The sequence below is a fragment of the Tursiops truncatus genome, chromosome 15, assembly GCF_011762595.2.
Source record: "Tursiops truncatus isolate mTurTru1 chromosome 15, mTurTru1.mat.Y, whole genome shotgun sequence".
NCBI classification, from domain to species: domain Eukaryota; kingdom Metazoa; phylum Chordata; class Mammalia; order Artiodactyla; family Delphinidae; genus Tursiops; species Tursiops truncatus.
Window position 1 is genome coordinate 665,472 of NC_047048.1, and position 14,515 is coordinate 679,986.

General features: G+C 54.2%; 1 protein-coding gene across 7 annotated transcripts in view; it reads right to left on the reverse strand.

Annotated features, from left to right (window-relative positions):
- CHLSN (cholesin) overlaps positions 1-13,761 on the reverse strand; it is a 96,671-nt gene extending 82,910 nt beyond the window's left edge. For 3 of the 7 annotated variants that reach the window (XM_073791812.1, XM_073791814.1, XM_073791813.1), the window contains exons 1-2: positions 5,313-5,353; positions 3,414-3,543 (exon numbers count right to left, since the gene is read on the reverse strand). In XM_073791812.1, coding sequence (XP_073647913.1) covers positions 3,414-3,543; positions 5,313-5,350 — 168 coding nt within the window. In that variant the 5' untranslated portion in view covers positions 5,351-5,353. Of the gene's footprint in view, positions 1-3,413; positions 3,544-5,312; positions 5,354-10,977; positions 11,104-11,203; positions 12,484-13,542; positions 13,682-13,740 lie in introns of those variants that run through there. The other 4 variants (XM_073791811.1, XM_073791810.1, XM_073791816.1 and 1 more) reach the window with 4 other exon arrangements.
- Between the last annotated feature and the right edge of the window lie 754 nt (positions 13,762-14,515).

Here is a 14,515-nt window from a genome sequence, read left to right on the forward strand (position 1 = left end):
AGAACCCTGTGCTCGAGCACCACCCTGGGAAGAGGGAAGACCCTCGAACCCCCCACCTCGCAAGCCCCTCCAGCAGGACAGGGAAGAGGACAGGCGCGGGGCAGGGCCTCCCGGGAGCAGCAGCCGGCACCACAGAACCAGCGCCGGGAGGACTTGTCCCCGCCTCGGCGGCACCACAGGCCACCCCTCCTCCACCGTCCCAGCCCACGCGCCTCGGGTCAACGGCAGGGGCAAGAGGTGGACGGGGGGCTCAGCCACACAGATGTCACACGCTGTGGACAAGGGCACCAGGGCAGCGGGGACTGGACAGGACAGGAGAGGGATGGGGCCCCCCCGCCGAGCCCCCCCACCCCCGTGGGGCTCCCAGTGCATGAAGCATCCCCCCTGGGGGATCCTTCAGCCCTCCTGGCGCAGGCTCAGGGCCTGGGCTGTGGGAAGTGACTGCACAGGGACCTGAGGGTCCCTGGACGGGCATTTCCGGGAGGACAGCACCATGGCCCAAGAGGGGGCAGAGGCTCCTTGGGGCTCCTTGCGGGGGTTGGCGCAGGAGCTGCGGCGGGGACGGTGCAGTACTTTTCCATGGGCTCCCGGCGACGGGAACGCTCTCTCCAGGCTCTGGCCACCCACCCTCTGCAGACGGAAGGGTCCCTCCTTTAAAAAGGCCTAACACAGCAGCTCCCCAGCTTCCCACGAGAACCGAGAACCGGAGAGAGAGCGGGTGAAGAGGATTTTGATGAGCAGAGACCAGGATGTGGTCTCGAGGAAGCACAGTCTCCATTTCCTCAGGACACCAGCCCCGAGTCCAGCACTGACCGCGCAGGGACCCACCCGAGCTCCCCCAGCACCCCTGGGGGCCAAGGCGAAGCGGCAGAGCACAGACCCCATGGGGACCATGTGCACAAGTTGCTAACCAACCAACCAGAAACCGAGGCAGCAAGAGACACTGGAAGGAAACATACCCAAATTCTTCTTCCTGCTTTTGTTTTCCAAATTTCTTTTAATCAACATGTACTCAAATAACAACAAAAAAAATCACTTTTTAAAAAATTGCCTGAATTTAAGAGTCATTACCCGTCTCAGGTAGAACCTCTAAGCTCTGCCATTACTTATCATAAACCCACACAGTCTGGGGGGTCCCGCCAGTGACCAGCAGCCGGCAAGCAGAGACCACTCAGAAGCCTAGAGATTCATAACAAAATTACAGGCCACCAGGACTTGTCACTTGGAGTCACTTAGAGTTCGTTTTAAAGAAATTGGAGGAGTCTAGAAAAAGTAGGAAACTGTCCAGGAAAGGCCCAAGAAATTCACATGTACTGGAGGTTCTGGGATTGGGGGCCAGACCACCGAATGGGAACTGGAATAGCTCTAAAAAAACAGTTTCCCTCTAGGGTCTAGAAACCAAAAAGGCCTGACAAAACTGGGGCTCCAGTGGCACAGAAGGCGAGGACGACGAGAAGGGGCCCAGGGGACATGGGACTGGCTACGAGCCCGGGTGAGAGCAGGACGTGGGGGCCAGCGATGCGGCCCGGCTGGCTGACCTGGGTCCTGTAAGCGCGGGCCTTCTGTGCAGGGAGAGGCGCCCGGGCTCGGGTGGCGCCAGACCTGCGGTTCTCAGCCGGAGAGAAGGCAGAGAAAGGGGCACCCAGGACGGGCCTGAGTGCTGGCCTGGCTTCCTCCCCGACATCCAGAGGTGGCAGCTGGGAGACAACCCCGGACCCAGTGGAGCCGCTCTCTGTCGGCACAGGCCCTGCACCTGCCCACCCACCACAGAGGAAAAGTGCCGTCACGCGTCCCCCTGGCACAGAACTGCCCAGCCAGCCGGTGTCCTGGGGGTCGGACCAGCAGTCCTGCACGGAGCCCGCAGCACAGTGGCCTGGGATCCACCCCAGGGCCCGGCTGGGCCTGCAGTCGAGGAGGTGCTGGCCAACGGGCAGGCCCTCCTGCCCCAGCCCCTCTGCTATATGAAGGGGGTACATGCGCCCCGAGTCTCAGCAGCGTGCACGGCCCAGGCTTGAAACAAAGGCAGAGCTGGAAACACTAGGGCGTAGGAGTGACCAAACCGGGACTTCCCTGATGGTGCAGTGGTTAAGAATCCACCTGCCAGTGCAGGGCACATGGGTTCGAGCCTTGGTCTGGGAAGATCCCACATGCTGAGGAGCAACTAAGCCCGTGAGCCACAGCTACTGAGCCTGTGAGCCACATCCACTGAAGCCCGTGAACCTAGAGCCCATGAGCCACAACTACTGAAGCCCGCGCACCTACAGCCCGTGAGCCACAACTACTGAAGCCCGTGCACCTAGAGCCCGTGAGCCACAACTACTGAAACCCGCGCGCCTAGAGCCCGTGAGCCACAACTACTGAAGCCCACGTGCCTAGAGCCCGTGCTCCATAGCAAGAGAAGCCACCGACCGCCATGAGAAGCCCGCGCACCACAACAGAGCAGCCCCCGCTCGCCGCAACTAGAGAAAGCCCGCGTGCAGCAACAGAGACCAAACGCAGCCAAAAAACAAAAAAAGAGTGATGAAACCCACCAGCCACACACCACCCATCCTGTCAGGGGATTTCCATCGCTTCCTTTCAGAAAGACCCAAACGAGGACCTGATCTAGTCGCCGATTAATGGTAGATACTCACAGGCAAGTCTGACAAGGGCCCCAAGTCACTCGACAAGCTATGCGGCGCGGCTCCGACGACACTTCCCTCCCCGTGGACCAAGGATGAGCACAGGGTCACCGGGCGCTCACGTGGGATGTGGGCTCGAGGCCACATCAGGCAAGCCTCATGCACGGTCGGCACCTTCACCCACCGCTCAGGGCCCAGCAAAGCCACCCCTCATGACATGAGTCACCCACCAACTTTTACTTCATGTTGAATAACTTGTCAAGATTTGTAACATCTTATGCCGTTTTGATCAACTACACACTAGGAATTGCAGAGTCAGCTCAATACAGAAGAAAAACATGAACACTCAGAACCTGAGAGGTAACAGCCAACAAATTCAAACGTAGACACGTGTTTCTGTGGTGGAGCCTGACCACTTTTAGCTGTGATCTCGTAAATACAGACCCCAGGCCACGGCCCATGCAGCGCCATGTGAAGGGCCCTCCCTTGTCTGACAGGCTCAAAGGCCCGGCTGCGGCCAGGCCAACAGAGGCCTCCACCGGGCCACCATGCCATCGAAACCCTGTCACACCTGGGACACCAACAGCAACCTGAGGTCTGGTAGCTGAAGAATGGCCGTTGTGCGGTTCCAACCTACAGTTTACTGCAAGTCTTATTTGCCCTACAACTGCCTCTAAAAGGCACTGGGCATGTCCATGGGGGCCTGTCCACCCCCTGACGCCTGCCACGTGACCACTGAGTCCCCCTCCAGGTCCAGAAACAAGGCGAGGCCAGCGCGCCCACGTCACCTACCTCGGCTGGGGCCCCCTCAGTGCCCGGCGGGGCCGCAGGTGCCAGAGGCATCTCTCTTGCTACCGCCTTCTTCAGTTTTTTGTTCTTTTTCTTTGTCACTTGGCTATCTTTTCTCTTCTGTTTTGCCATCCTGCAACAGAGAAAGTCAACTATAAAGACACAGGAAATAAAAATTCTCAATTAACAGAGAGGGGAGGGCATTATAAAAGATACAAAGCTATTTCAGAAAGTGTGGGAAACATACAGTCACTGTTACAAATTCCAGCTCTCGTTTCATCACCTGTGGACAACTTAACCATTGTGGTGGATTTCCTGTCTTTCTTCTGAGTGTTTTATTTAACACAGCTGCCATCACACACAGATTATATACTCTGTTTCTAACTCAACATGAACATAAGCTTTTAAGAGTAAAAGAAGGGACTTCCATAGCGGTCCAGTGGTTGGGACTCCACGCTTCCACTGCAGGGGGTACGGGTTTGCTCCCTGGTCGGGGAACTAAGACCCTGCATGCCACGCAGTGCAGGCCCCCTCACCAAAAAAAAGAGGAAAAGGAATAGCATTTTTAGTGACAGTATCCAAATTTTCCAAAAGTGAAAACTGCGAGCATTTGTCTATTCCCTAATTGATGACTATCTGGGATTATTTTCATTTTCTACTATTACGGAGTAACTCACTTCCCCATCAACTAGGGATGCTGCAGCCCCACACGGGCTGGCAGTGACCACCATGCAGTCACTAGGCCCTCGGTCACCTGTGGCTGGAGGTGGCCATGATGAGTCTGGGGTGGCCTCCTTGGACTGTGGAAGCAGCCCCAACCGGGGCCGCATTGAAGGAGTGACACAGGTCCAAGAGGCTCTGATTACATCTCCCTCCTCAAGCACAGCAGTATCTAGAACTCCACGCACAAGGACAGAAGAACGCCCGTGAACATGAACTGCAAACCCAGCTTCCCCTGTGGGGCCGGATGATGGGAGCCAAGGGAAACGGTCACGGCACCAGAAACTAGGCAGGGGTCGGGGGAGAGGCCTCCACCCGAGGGTCACTGGCTGCGGGGACCTCCGAGGGGCGTCATGAGGGCTGGGGATGGGGGGAGGCCGCCCGCAGGGCCCCAGGCCCACCCCGAGGGGGACGTGGGAACTGACCGGATCCTCCCCACCCCGCCCCTTTGGATGGAGCCCAAAAGGAGCTGAAAACACAGGAAAGTTTCGGAGTCCCAGCAGCTACAGCGTGAGCACCCTGAGGTGCAGGGTAGAAGGCGCTTTGGCACAGAGGCCATGGCCAGCTCGTACAAGCCACACACACACACACACACACATACGCGCGCGCACGCGCTTCTCGTCACACGTCAATCAAGCTGGGGGTGAGTAAGTCAGCATAAACCTGGAAAAGGAATATCACTCAATAACTGAGATCAATGAGGCAGCGCTACATGTACAGGATGGAACAGAACACGACGAGCAGTATCACACTTTTGTATTTGTTTAAGAAAATAACAACAGAGAAAGCTATGCACGTACTTACAGGCAAATGTCTGAAGGACATAAGCCAAAGCTCTCCTTTTCTGTCTCGGGACGGGACTGCGAGGGACTCCCCCACACCCACAGCTCAGTCTCATTTTTTTAATACTAGTCCTTTAAAACTCTATCTACAAGGGCTGCTAGTATCAGCTTTTATTCTAACAAGTTGCAAGAATGTATTTTGCTTTATTTATCCTAAAGTCACTCCACTGGCTTCATCTGCATGTATGTGTACTGTATGTATTATACAGACACAAGCATGTAACATGGATGTTACACGCACCCACAACATTCACGCTCATGTCGCTATAACACAGGTGTTTTCACTTCGGACACGCTGTCCCAGGCTGTCTGCACAGGAATGGACACACAAACCCAATACCTTCTTCCTCTGACACCAGAGTTCATCGTGGACTCCATCCACAGATGCTCGAAAATGCAGCTCATTCACCCCACAAGTGTTTACCGAGAGCCAGTTCCGTGCCAGGCACTGCTGCACACTGGGCACAGAGCCAACAGCAAGGGGAGGAAGAGCCTTGGTCTCGGGAAGCCTCCTTCTGGCGTGAGATCCAGACCTATTTAAGTGAACGAGCCAGCGCTTTCACACAGAGATAAACACTGCCGAGAAAGGAGAACCGGGTTGAGTGAGCAGGCGCCCCCGAGGCTGGCAGCCAGGGAGCGGCGGCTCAGGGGCCTCTGAGGGGCCAGAGGCAGACAGAGGAGGCAGCGTGTGAAGAGCTGGAGGGGGCCCCGGGCCAGGTAGCGTCCCGAGGAGCAAGGTCCGCAGGTGGAGGAGGGGCGTCCGGAGCAGAGCTGCCTGCCCTCAGGTCTCTCACCCAGGCATCAGTCTCACTGAACCACTTACTGAGACCTTAACTTCCCCCAAAGCAAAACTTTCCACAGGGACAGACGGACAAATGACATCAACATGGGGGGGAGGGGAAGCGCGCTCAAGTCACCAGCAGCCCCACCCCACAGGCCCCTGCACTTCGTCACTTGTCGGTCACCGTCTCCACCGCAGAGTGCTGGCCACGTGCAGGAGCGGCTCCAGGCTGGACCACGCGGTCCAGAGTGCCCACCCACATGCAGCTCACATTCTGATGGGGGAGACAAACATGTCAGAAAATGAGAATGATGCTAGGCAAAAAAAAAAGGAATGAAGGAAAGGGCTATGGGAAACGGTGATTATGAAAAGGGTGATCATAGCGGAAAGGGCCCAGAACCCAGATTTGAGTTCTAAATACCACTCTCTATAAAAAAGAGCCAGACTGCCTTAAGATTCCCGTCTGGAGCAAGGAACGTGTAAGGTGAACCAGCGTAACAAGCCGCACCACAAACCAAGCCAGGCAATCACAGGGCCACGGCGGAAAGGACACGGAGCCAGGGTGAAGGGCCCCTCTGCCCCCTTTGGGGCCATGACTGATTACGGCACACCGAAGGAATATCACTACTGTGCAATCAGAAAACTGCCAGGCGCCCAAGGTCTTCAATTAAGCCTTATCTTAAGAAAGCATCCCAAGCCAGAGGCTGCAAGCTTCAATTAGCAGTGTAATAAGAAATCTTGAAAGAATTAGACTGTTGACACAGGGTTTTGAAAAGACAAAGGGCTCTGCCAGCCAATTACCTTGTTGGAGAGTAAGAAAAGTTTAGCAAATATTTACACACCGGTTACCATAAAAGTTAAATCTACATTCATTCTGAGAGTTATCGTTAAAAAGTTTAATCGGGGGCTTCCCTGGTGGCGCAGTACTTAAGAATCCACCCGCCAATGCAGGGGACATGGGTTCGAGCCCTGGTCTGGGAAAATCCCACATGCCGCGGAGCAACTAAGCCCATGCACCACAACTACTGAGCCTGCGCTCTAGAACCGCGAGCCACAACTACTGAGCCCATGTGCCACAACTGCTGAAGCCTGCGCAACTAGAGCCCGTGCTCCACAGCAAGAGAAGCCACCGCAGTGAGAAGCCCATGCACCACAACGAAGAGTAGCCCCCGCTCACTGCAACTAGAGAAAGCCCACGCGCAGCAACGAAGACCCAACGCAGCCATAAATAAATAAATAAATAAATAAAGTTTAATCACTAAGTCTATTTGCTAAAAAGGGGGAGAAACTTTTCCATATTATAAAAAGCCTTTGGGCTTCCCTGGTGGCGCAGTGGTTGACAGTCCGCCTGCTGATGCAGGGGAAACGGGTTCGTGCCCTGGTCCGGGAAGATCCCACATGCCGCGGAACGGCTGGGCCCGTGAGCCACGGCCGCTGAGCCTGTGCATCTGGAGCCTGTACCCTGCAACGGGAGAGGCCACAACAGTGAGAGGCCCACATACTTAAAAAAAAAAAAAGCTTTCTTTTTTAGTCCCAAGAGACAGTGATTCATACCTTTGAGACAAGGAGTGTTTGTTGCAGGAAAGACATTTCCTTACATTTACGGTCAGCTGGTCTTCAACAAGGGGGCCACAACAATTCAATGGGGAAGAACAGTCTTTTTAACAGGTGGTGCTAGGACAATTGGATATCCACATGCAGAAGAATGAAACTGGACCCCCTACCTCACACTACACAGAAGAATTATTCAAAATGGAGCAAAAACCTAAATGTAGAGCTAAAGCTATAAAACTCTTAGAAAACATAGGAGTAAATCTTTATGACCTTGGATTAGGCAACAGTTTCTTCATTACACCAAAAACATAAGAAGAAGAAAAAAAGATAAATTGGATTTATGAAAATTGAAAATTTTGTGCTATAAGTGATGCCAGCAAGAAAGTAAACAGACAACCAACAGGAGTGGAGAAAATGTTTGCAAGTCGCATCTGACGTGAGACTTGTATCTAGAATGTATGAGGAACCCATAACTCAACAAAAAAGGCCAACAACTCACTTTAAAAATGGACAGGGACTTCCCTGGTGGCCCAGTGGCAAAAAATCTGCCTTACGACACCGGAGACGTGGGTTCAAGCCCTGGTCAGGGAACTAAGATCCCACATGCTGTGGGGCAACTAAGCCCGCGTGCCACAACTACTGAGCTCCCGTGCCCCAACTAGAGAGCCTGCGTGCCGCAAAGTACAGAGCCCATGCGCTCTGGAACCCGCGTGCCACAGCTACAGAGCCCACGCGCCCTAGAGCCTGCGCGCCACGACTAGAGAGAGAAAATCCGCATGCCACAACTAGAGAGAAGCCAGAGCACCACAACTAGAGAGAAGCCCATGCACCGCAGTGAAGAGCCCACATACTGCAAGAAAAGATCCCGCATGCCTCAAGGAAGATCCCATGTGCCAGGACTAAAGACCCGACACAGCCAAAAATAAATAAATAAAAACAAATAAATCTTTAAAAATAAATTAAAAATTTACAAAAAATGGACAAAGGACTTGAACAGACAATTCCGCAAAGAAGAGATACAAATGGCCAGGAAGCCATGAAGGAGCTCAACATTGGTCCTCATTAGGGAAACGCAAGTCAAATGACACACTTCACACACACGAGGATGGCTGAAATCAGACACATAATAGGGAACGTTGGTGAAAATGTGGAGGAATTGGAGCGCTCATCACTGCGGGTGGGACAGAATACGGTGCGGCCACTTTGCAGAACAGTCTGGCAGTTCCTCAAAAGGTCAAACAGTTGGGACTTCCCTGGTGGCGCCGTGGATAACATTCCACGCTCCCAATGCAGGGGGCCTGGGTTCAATCCCCGGTCAGAGAACTAGATCCCACGTGCATGATGCAACTAAGAGTTTGCATGCCACAACTAAGGAGCCCACCTGCCACAACTAAGACCCAGCACAACCAAATAAATAAATAAATATTTTTTTAAAAAAGAAGTCAAACAGTTATGTGACGCAGTACTACCTACAGATGTAAATAATCAGTGAAATGAACAGATCCACATAAACTCTGAACTTGGTTGTGCCCAGCAGTGTAAGTCATAACACCCATAAGGGGGAAACAATCTAAATGTCTATCAACTGATGAACAACGGAATTCTATCCACACAACAGATTATTCAGCCAAAAAGGAAGGAAGCACTGACACCTGCTACAACATGGATGAACCGTTTTGAAAGCACGCTAAGAGAGAGAAGCCAGTCACAAAATATTACAGACTGTATAATTTCATTTATATGAAATGTTCAGAATAAGCAAATTACAGAGGCAGAAGCAGATTAGTGTTTGCTTAGGGCTGGGCAAGGGGAGGAGTGGCAGTGACTGGTTGGTACCAGGTTTCTTCTGGGAAAAGAAACATGTTCTAAAATTAGCTTGTGGTAATGGTTGCACACCCTGTGAATATACTTTTAAAAAACCCCTCTAGGGCTTCATTAGTGGCGCAGTGGTTGAGAGTCCGCCTGCCGATGCAGGGGACGCGGGTTCGTGCCCCGGTCCGGGAAGATCCCACATGCCGCGGAGCGGCTGGGCCCGTGAGCCATGGCCGCTGAGCCTGCGCGTCCGGAGCCTGTGCTCCACAACGGGAGAGGCCCCAACAGTGAGAGGCCCGCGTACCGCTAAAAAAAAAAAAAAAACAAAAAAACAAAAAAACACACCTCTAATCCCAAATTATTTGCTGTAAATTAACACACATAATGCCCCAATACTGTTTGTAAAAATAAACAGCGAAAAATACAGTTTCCTACCACCACCACTTCAGCAAATGTACATACGCCGTCAAAGGCGTTCCTTGCGTCCCCCAGCCTGTTGGGACCTCGCCGCCCTCACTCTGTCCACTGGCCGTCATGGGTGGCCTGGCGTTGCTGTGTCACAGCATCGAGACCTTTATTGTGTTTTCTTTCCTTACCGGCCTTTCTGCAAAAATCCCAGTGACTCAGGTTAACTTCTATGAGCAACACCAACTTAAGATTTCCCTGTACCTGGTGGTCAGGAGAACCTGGGGGGCAGGAATTAGAGCTGGTCGGCATCATAACCATCACTAAAACTGGCCTTGACTGAGAGCTTCCCGTGTGCCAGGCCCTGTTCCTGGTGCTTTCCACGTGTTAGCTCGTGTACTTCTTGTGACTGACGAGGTGGGCACACAGGTGAGGTCACGGAGGCACACGTCTCAGGGGAAATCAACAGATTGGGCCTAAAATTGGTAAATCAAAAAAAGTCACCCAATTTCCCTATTATTCAGAAATATGGAAGTAATTCCAGTAGAAACAGTGGAAAGATGAAACTGTGCTCGCCTCTGAGGAGCAGTCTGCCTGCTGGTTTGTGGTAAGTTCCAGGACCACTGAGTTTCTTAGCCATATGCACACATCACTTAGTTAATTTGACAGATCAAATGTCTTTTACAAAGATTTTTAAAAATTACATTATTCAGCGTTAGCCAGAGGATGATGAAAAGGACATGATCATGCCCTGCTGATGGAGAATAAATCGGTACAGCCGTTCTCAAGGTAATTTGATAACATTTAATCAAGTGCTTTGGCCCAGTGGTTCCATGTCAAGGAACTTACCCTAATGAAATAATCACAGACAGAGATTTATGTAAGGATGATAATGACATGATATAAAGGATGATACTACCTCTAATATTAAAAAGTGGAAAACACTGTAATTGTCCAGCAGCAGGCTGAGGAACGGCTGACTCCTTCGTGCCGGGGGACGGGCCCATACACCCATCAACAACTGTGATCTCAACTGTTCCATCACTCGAGTGGGCGCTCACGACACAACGTAAAGTGGAAGGATGGACTATAAACCTGTGTACGTGCAACACGACCCTCGTCTTTAAGAACAATTATATGCAGATATGCACAAAGGAGAAAACTAGAAGGTAATACATTAAACATCAACATTTTAGGGGGTAGAATTATAAGTATTCTTTTTTTCCTTTATACTTTCCAGCAATTTCTACAATAAAAGAAAAGACATTTTGGGGAATTCCTTGGTGGTCCAGTGGTTAGGACTCCGCGCTCTTACTGCCAAGAGCGCAGGTTCAATCCCTGGTCAGGGAACTAAGATCCCGCAAGCCATGTGGCACAGCCAAAAAAAAGAAAGAAAGAAAAGCCATTTTAAGATATCAGCTCAGAAGTGTTCAGTGAAGCAAAATAAGCTCACCAGCAGAAAGGTGCTAACCCAGGTCAGACCGACAGGAGGAAGACAGCAAAGCGCCGGGCTGGGCTGGAGTCACTGATCAGGACAAGTGAGCACCCACAGGCTGAGGCTGCCCGGGCTCCACGGGACCTAAAACAGAAATCGGCCTCAGGGAAAACATCTTTTTTAAAATCTGAAAGTATCACTCGTAGCCCCTAACATCCCCTCTCACCCGGTGCATCTAAGTCACCTCTGATGTGAGCCGGCAGGTCCAGGGAAGGCCCCCTGAAGGAATCCACAGGAATCAGTGCCTGGAGCCCCAGCTCGGGCGCCCAGGACACGGCCATGCTCCTGTCCACCCTGACCCAGGACTATTCAAAGTTCCCACTCGGATGAACGGCCTCCAGCTTCTGCTCTTCTGCTACCTGACCCCACACCCTCCCTCCTGTGGCCTAAACCCCGTAACACCAAGCATCCCACCCACTGAGCCCACCTCCCATCTTGCCAGCTGGCCCCCCTCGGTGCCCTGGGGCTCAGCGATCCTCCAGCCTCACCAGGACCCGCAGTCCACTGACCCTACACGTTTCAATGCCCCTCACCTCTCATGTTCCCGTTCCCACAACTTCATTTCCACGGCCCATCATTACAATCGTGCCTTTACAAACACTCTCAGCCCCTCACCTGGCAAAGCCCCAACTCTAGCTCTGGTTCCGGCCTGGCCGGGAAGTCCCCAGGGCCATGCGGTTGGTCTCACTGTACATGGCACAGCCCCAGCCTCGAGGGGTGCCCAGCAAGCCCCGCGGCCCGACTCCGGCCACTCGCCCGGACGACCAGCTCTTCCTCTTGCCTCTCAAGCTCTCCGACCTCCAACACATCCTCGCCTCCTCCGTTCATTCCTGATCACTGAGCTTCCAGAAGCTCCCCTCAGACCCTCCCACCGTTCCCTCGTGCGACAGTGCAGAACCGTGCCTGCTCCGAGCAGGGCGGAGCCTCTGCCGCGCTCTGGTCCCAGGGGCATGCATGGCTCTAAGCAATTCCCCTTCCCCATCAGCTGTCCTTCTACAGAGTCAACTACAAGGTCCCACAACTAAAAACCCTGATTCCACGTGCTCTCCACCCCGTTTCTGGTGCTTTCTGCACGAAAACCCTCAGGAGCTGTCCACTGGCACGGTCCCTACCTCCTTTCCAGCCACTCTCCCATTAGGCTGCCATCTGACTTGGCCAGATGGTTCTTACTGAAACCACCAACGACCACCAAGGACACCCGTCTGCTAACGACAGACTCTCTGATCACAGCCTGGTCGGGGCCCCTCTAAGCCCTCCTTCAACAGGCCTCAACCTGGGCCTGTACAGACTTGAAAAGTTTCTAGCAGCTCAAGGCCACATCTTTACAGTGACTCTAGCCCCCCTAAAAAGCTCCTGCCTGAGAAAACTCAAGGCTACCAAGAGGATCCAGCCCACACCTGAAGACAGAGCCCCATCCTCACCCCACCCCTGCGGGAGGGCAGGAGCCTAACTTCCCGAAGCACCGCCCCCCCAGGTCAGCAAGCCCCGAAGGGTTTCACACCACCGACCCCCTTCTGCTCACTGTAATTATCCAGTTCCCAACTCTACAGAGTGCCACCCCCGCCCCCCGCCACTCCCTCACCCTCCCTTTAAAACGCCCTCTCCCCTGCACAAGTCCAAGGCCCCTGCTGCAGTAGTTACCCCTGATTAAAATGCGACCTCACCACTTACACCACCTCCAGTCTGGCTCTGCTCATCTCTGTTCATCACTGACTGGACATAACTGACCTCGCAGCAGCATCTGCCACAGCTGGTCCCTCCTCTTGACTCTGCCCTTTCCGCTCCGCTTCCCAGACACACCACGCTCTCCCGCTTGCCTCCCACCTCTTCACCTCCCCGCCCCCTGGACACAGAAGGGCCCTGAGCTCAGCACTCCCCCGAGATCTCACCTAGTCGTGTGGCTTTAAACACCAACCATAGGCTGATGACGTCCCCATTTCTCCCTGAACTGCACAACTACACTGTCAACTCATGTGTATCACCTACACACACATCGTCTCAAACTAAAACGTGTCAAGTCCACACTCCCCATCATCCTCCACAAACCTGATCTTCCTGCAGGGTCTGTCCCCTCAATAAAAGACCAGCTGGTGAAATGCGTATTTCAGCTCAAGTTAAAAACCGTAGTGTCACCCACAACTCCTCTTTCTCAAACACCCGTCCATCCCACAGTAAACCCCGGTGGCCCCACCCCCAAAGTACATCCAGACGTGGACCTTCACTGCCCCTACCGCGAGCCTCCTGGTCCAACCACGTCTCCCACCTGGATCATTCGAAAGTCTCCAACGGGTCTCTGGCCTCCGCCCCGCCCCTAGCCCCTCCAGGCCATCTTCCGACTCAGCATCCTGAAGGGGTTGTGAAATACCTAAGCCGGGTTAGGTCCCACCAGTTGTGGGACCCTCCCCCAGGGCTCTCCTCCCCTCCCCTGGTCGGAGCCCCGCCCCGCTTCACTTCTCTCCGCCATGCTCAGCAACGTCTCCTTTCCTCATCAGGACCACTCCCCCCAACCCCAGGCGAGCTCACTGGCTCGGGGCTGCCGGTCGCGCGGACGCGCGGCAGGCACCCATGGGGCTGTGGGGAGGTCCGGCGCGGCCGGCGCTCGGGGCCCTGCGTCCTCCTCAGGCCGCCGACGGGAGGACAGCCAAGCCTCCCGCGCGCCCCCGGTTGCCCGGCAGGCCTCGCACCCAAGCAGGACACCGCAGACCCGCCGCCCTCGCCTACCTGCGCGTGGCTGCCGACGCCGGCTTCCGGCAGACGCGGCGCCCAGGTAACGCGGTCCCGCCCACCGGAGCGGCACCGCCTATTGGCCGGGGCCCGCCTCCGTCTCCCCGCCGACCAATGGCGAGCGGCAGCCACGAGGGGGGTGAGGCGGGGCCGGGCGCGGGCCTGCGGCGTCATCGCTGGGCGCCGCTGGGCGCCGCTGGGCGCCGGGAGCCGCCGGTTGCCAGGCAACCCTCTGGTCGCGGGCTAAGCGGGTTTTTCCCCAAGGTTCCCGGGACTCAAAGCGGACGACGCCTGTCCGTCCACGGGGATTGGTCTCAAACGGGATGTAGATTATAACTGCTGTCACTTAAAAAGTGGGCGCAGTGTTGCGAGGTCGCCAGCGTGACACCTGCGCGCAAGTTTGCCAGTGCAGCGGTGTGTCTGCAGACACCTGTAGACCCAGGTTAGGTCACCTGGGGAGGGGATGAAGGCAGACGCGGGCCCAACCGCGGAGGGTGTCTGGGGTCGGAGGCTACGCCACGCCGGTGAAAGTAACCACGAGTTAAATCGTTGTTCGGTTCTTAGAAATATTTTATAGTCTCGACACCGAAAACGGGAGAGAAGGGAGAGCGGGTGCGGCGGACTTTTAATCTGGGGACAGCTGGACGGGGTTGTACCATCAAGGGGAGGCTCTGGGGGTGGGAGATACGACAGCAAGCCAGGATTCTCTAGTTCCACTCTCTACGGACAACTAACTTGTTTCTAATCGAGTAACAGACACCCTGCTTTTCTC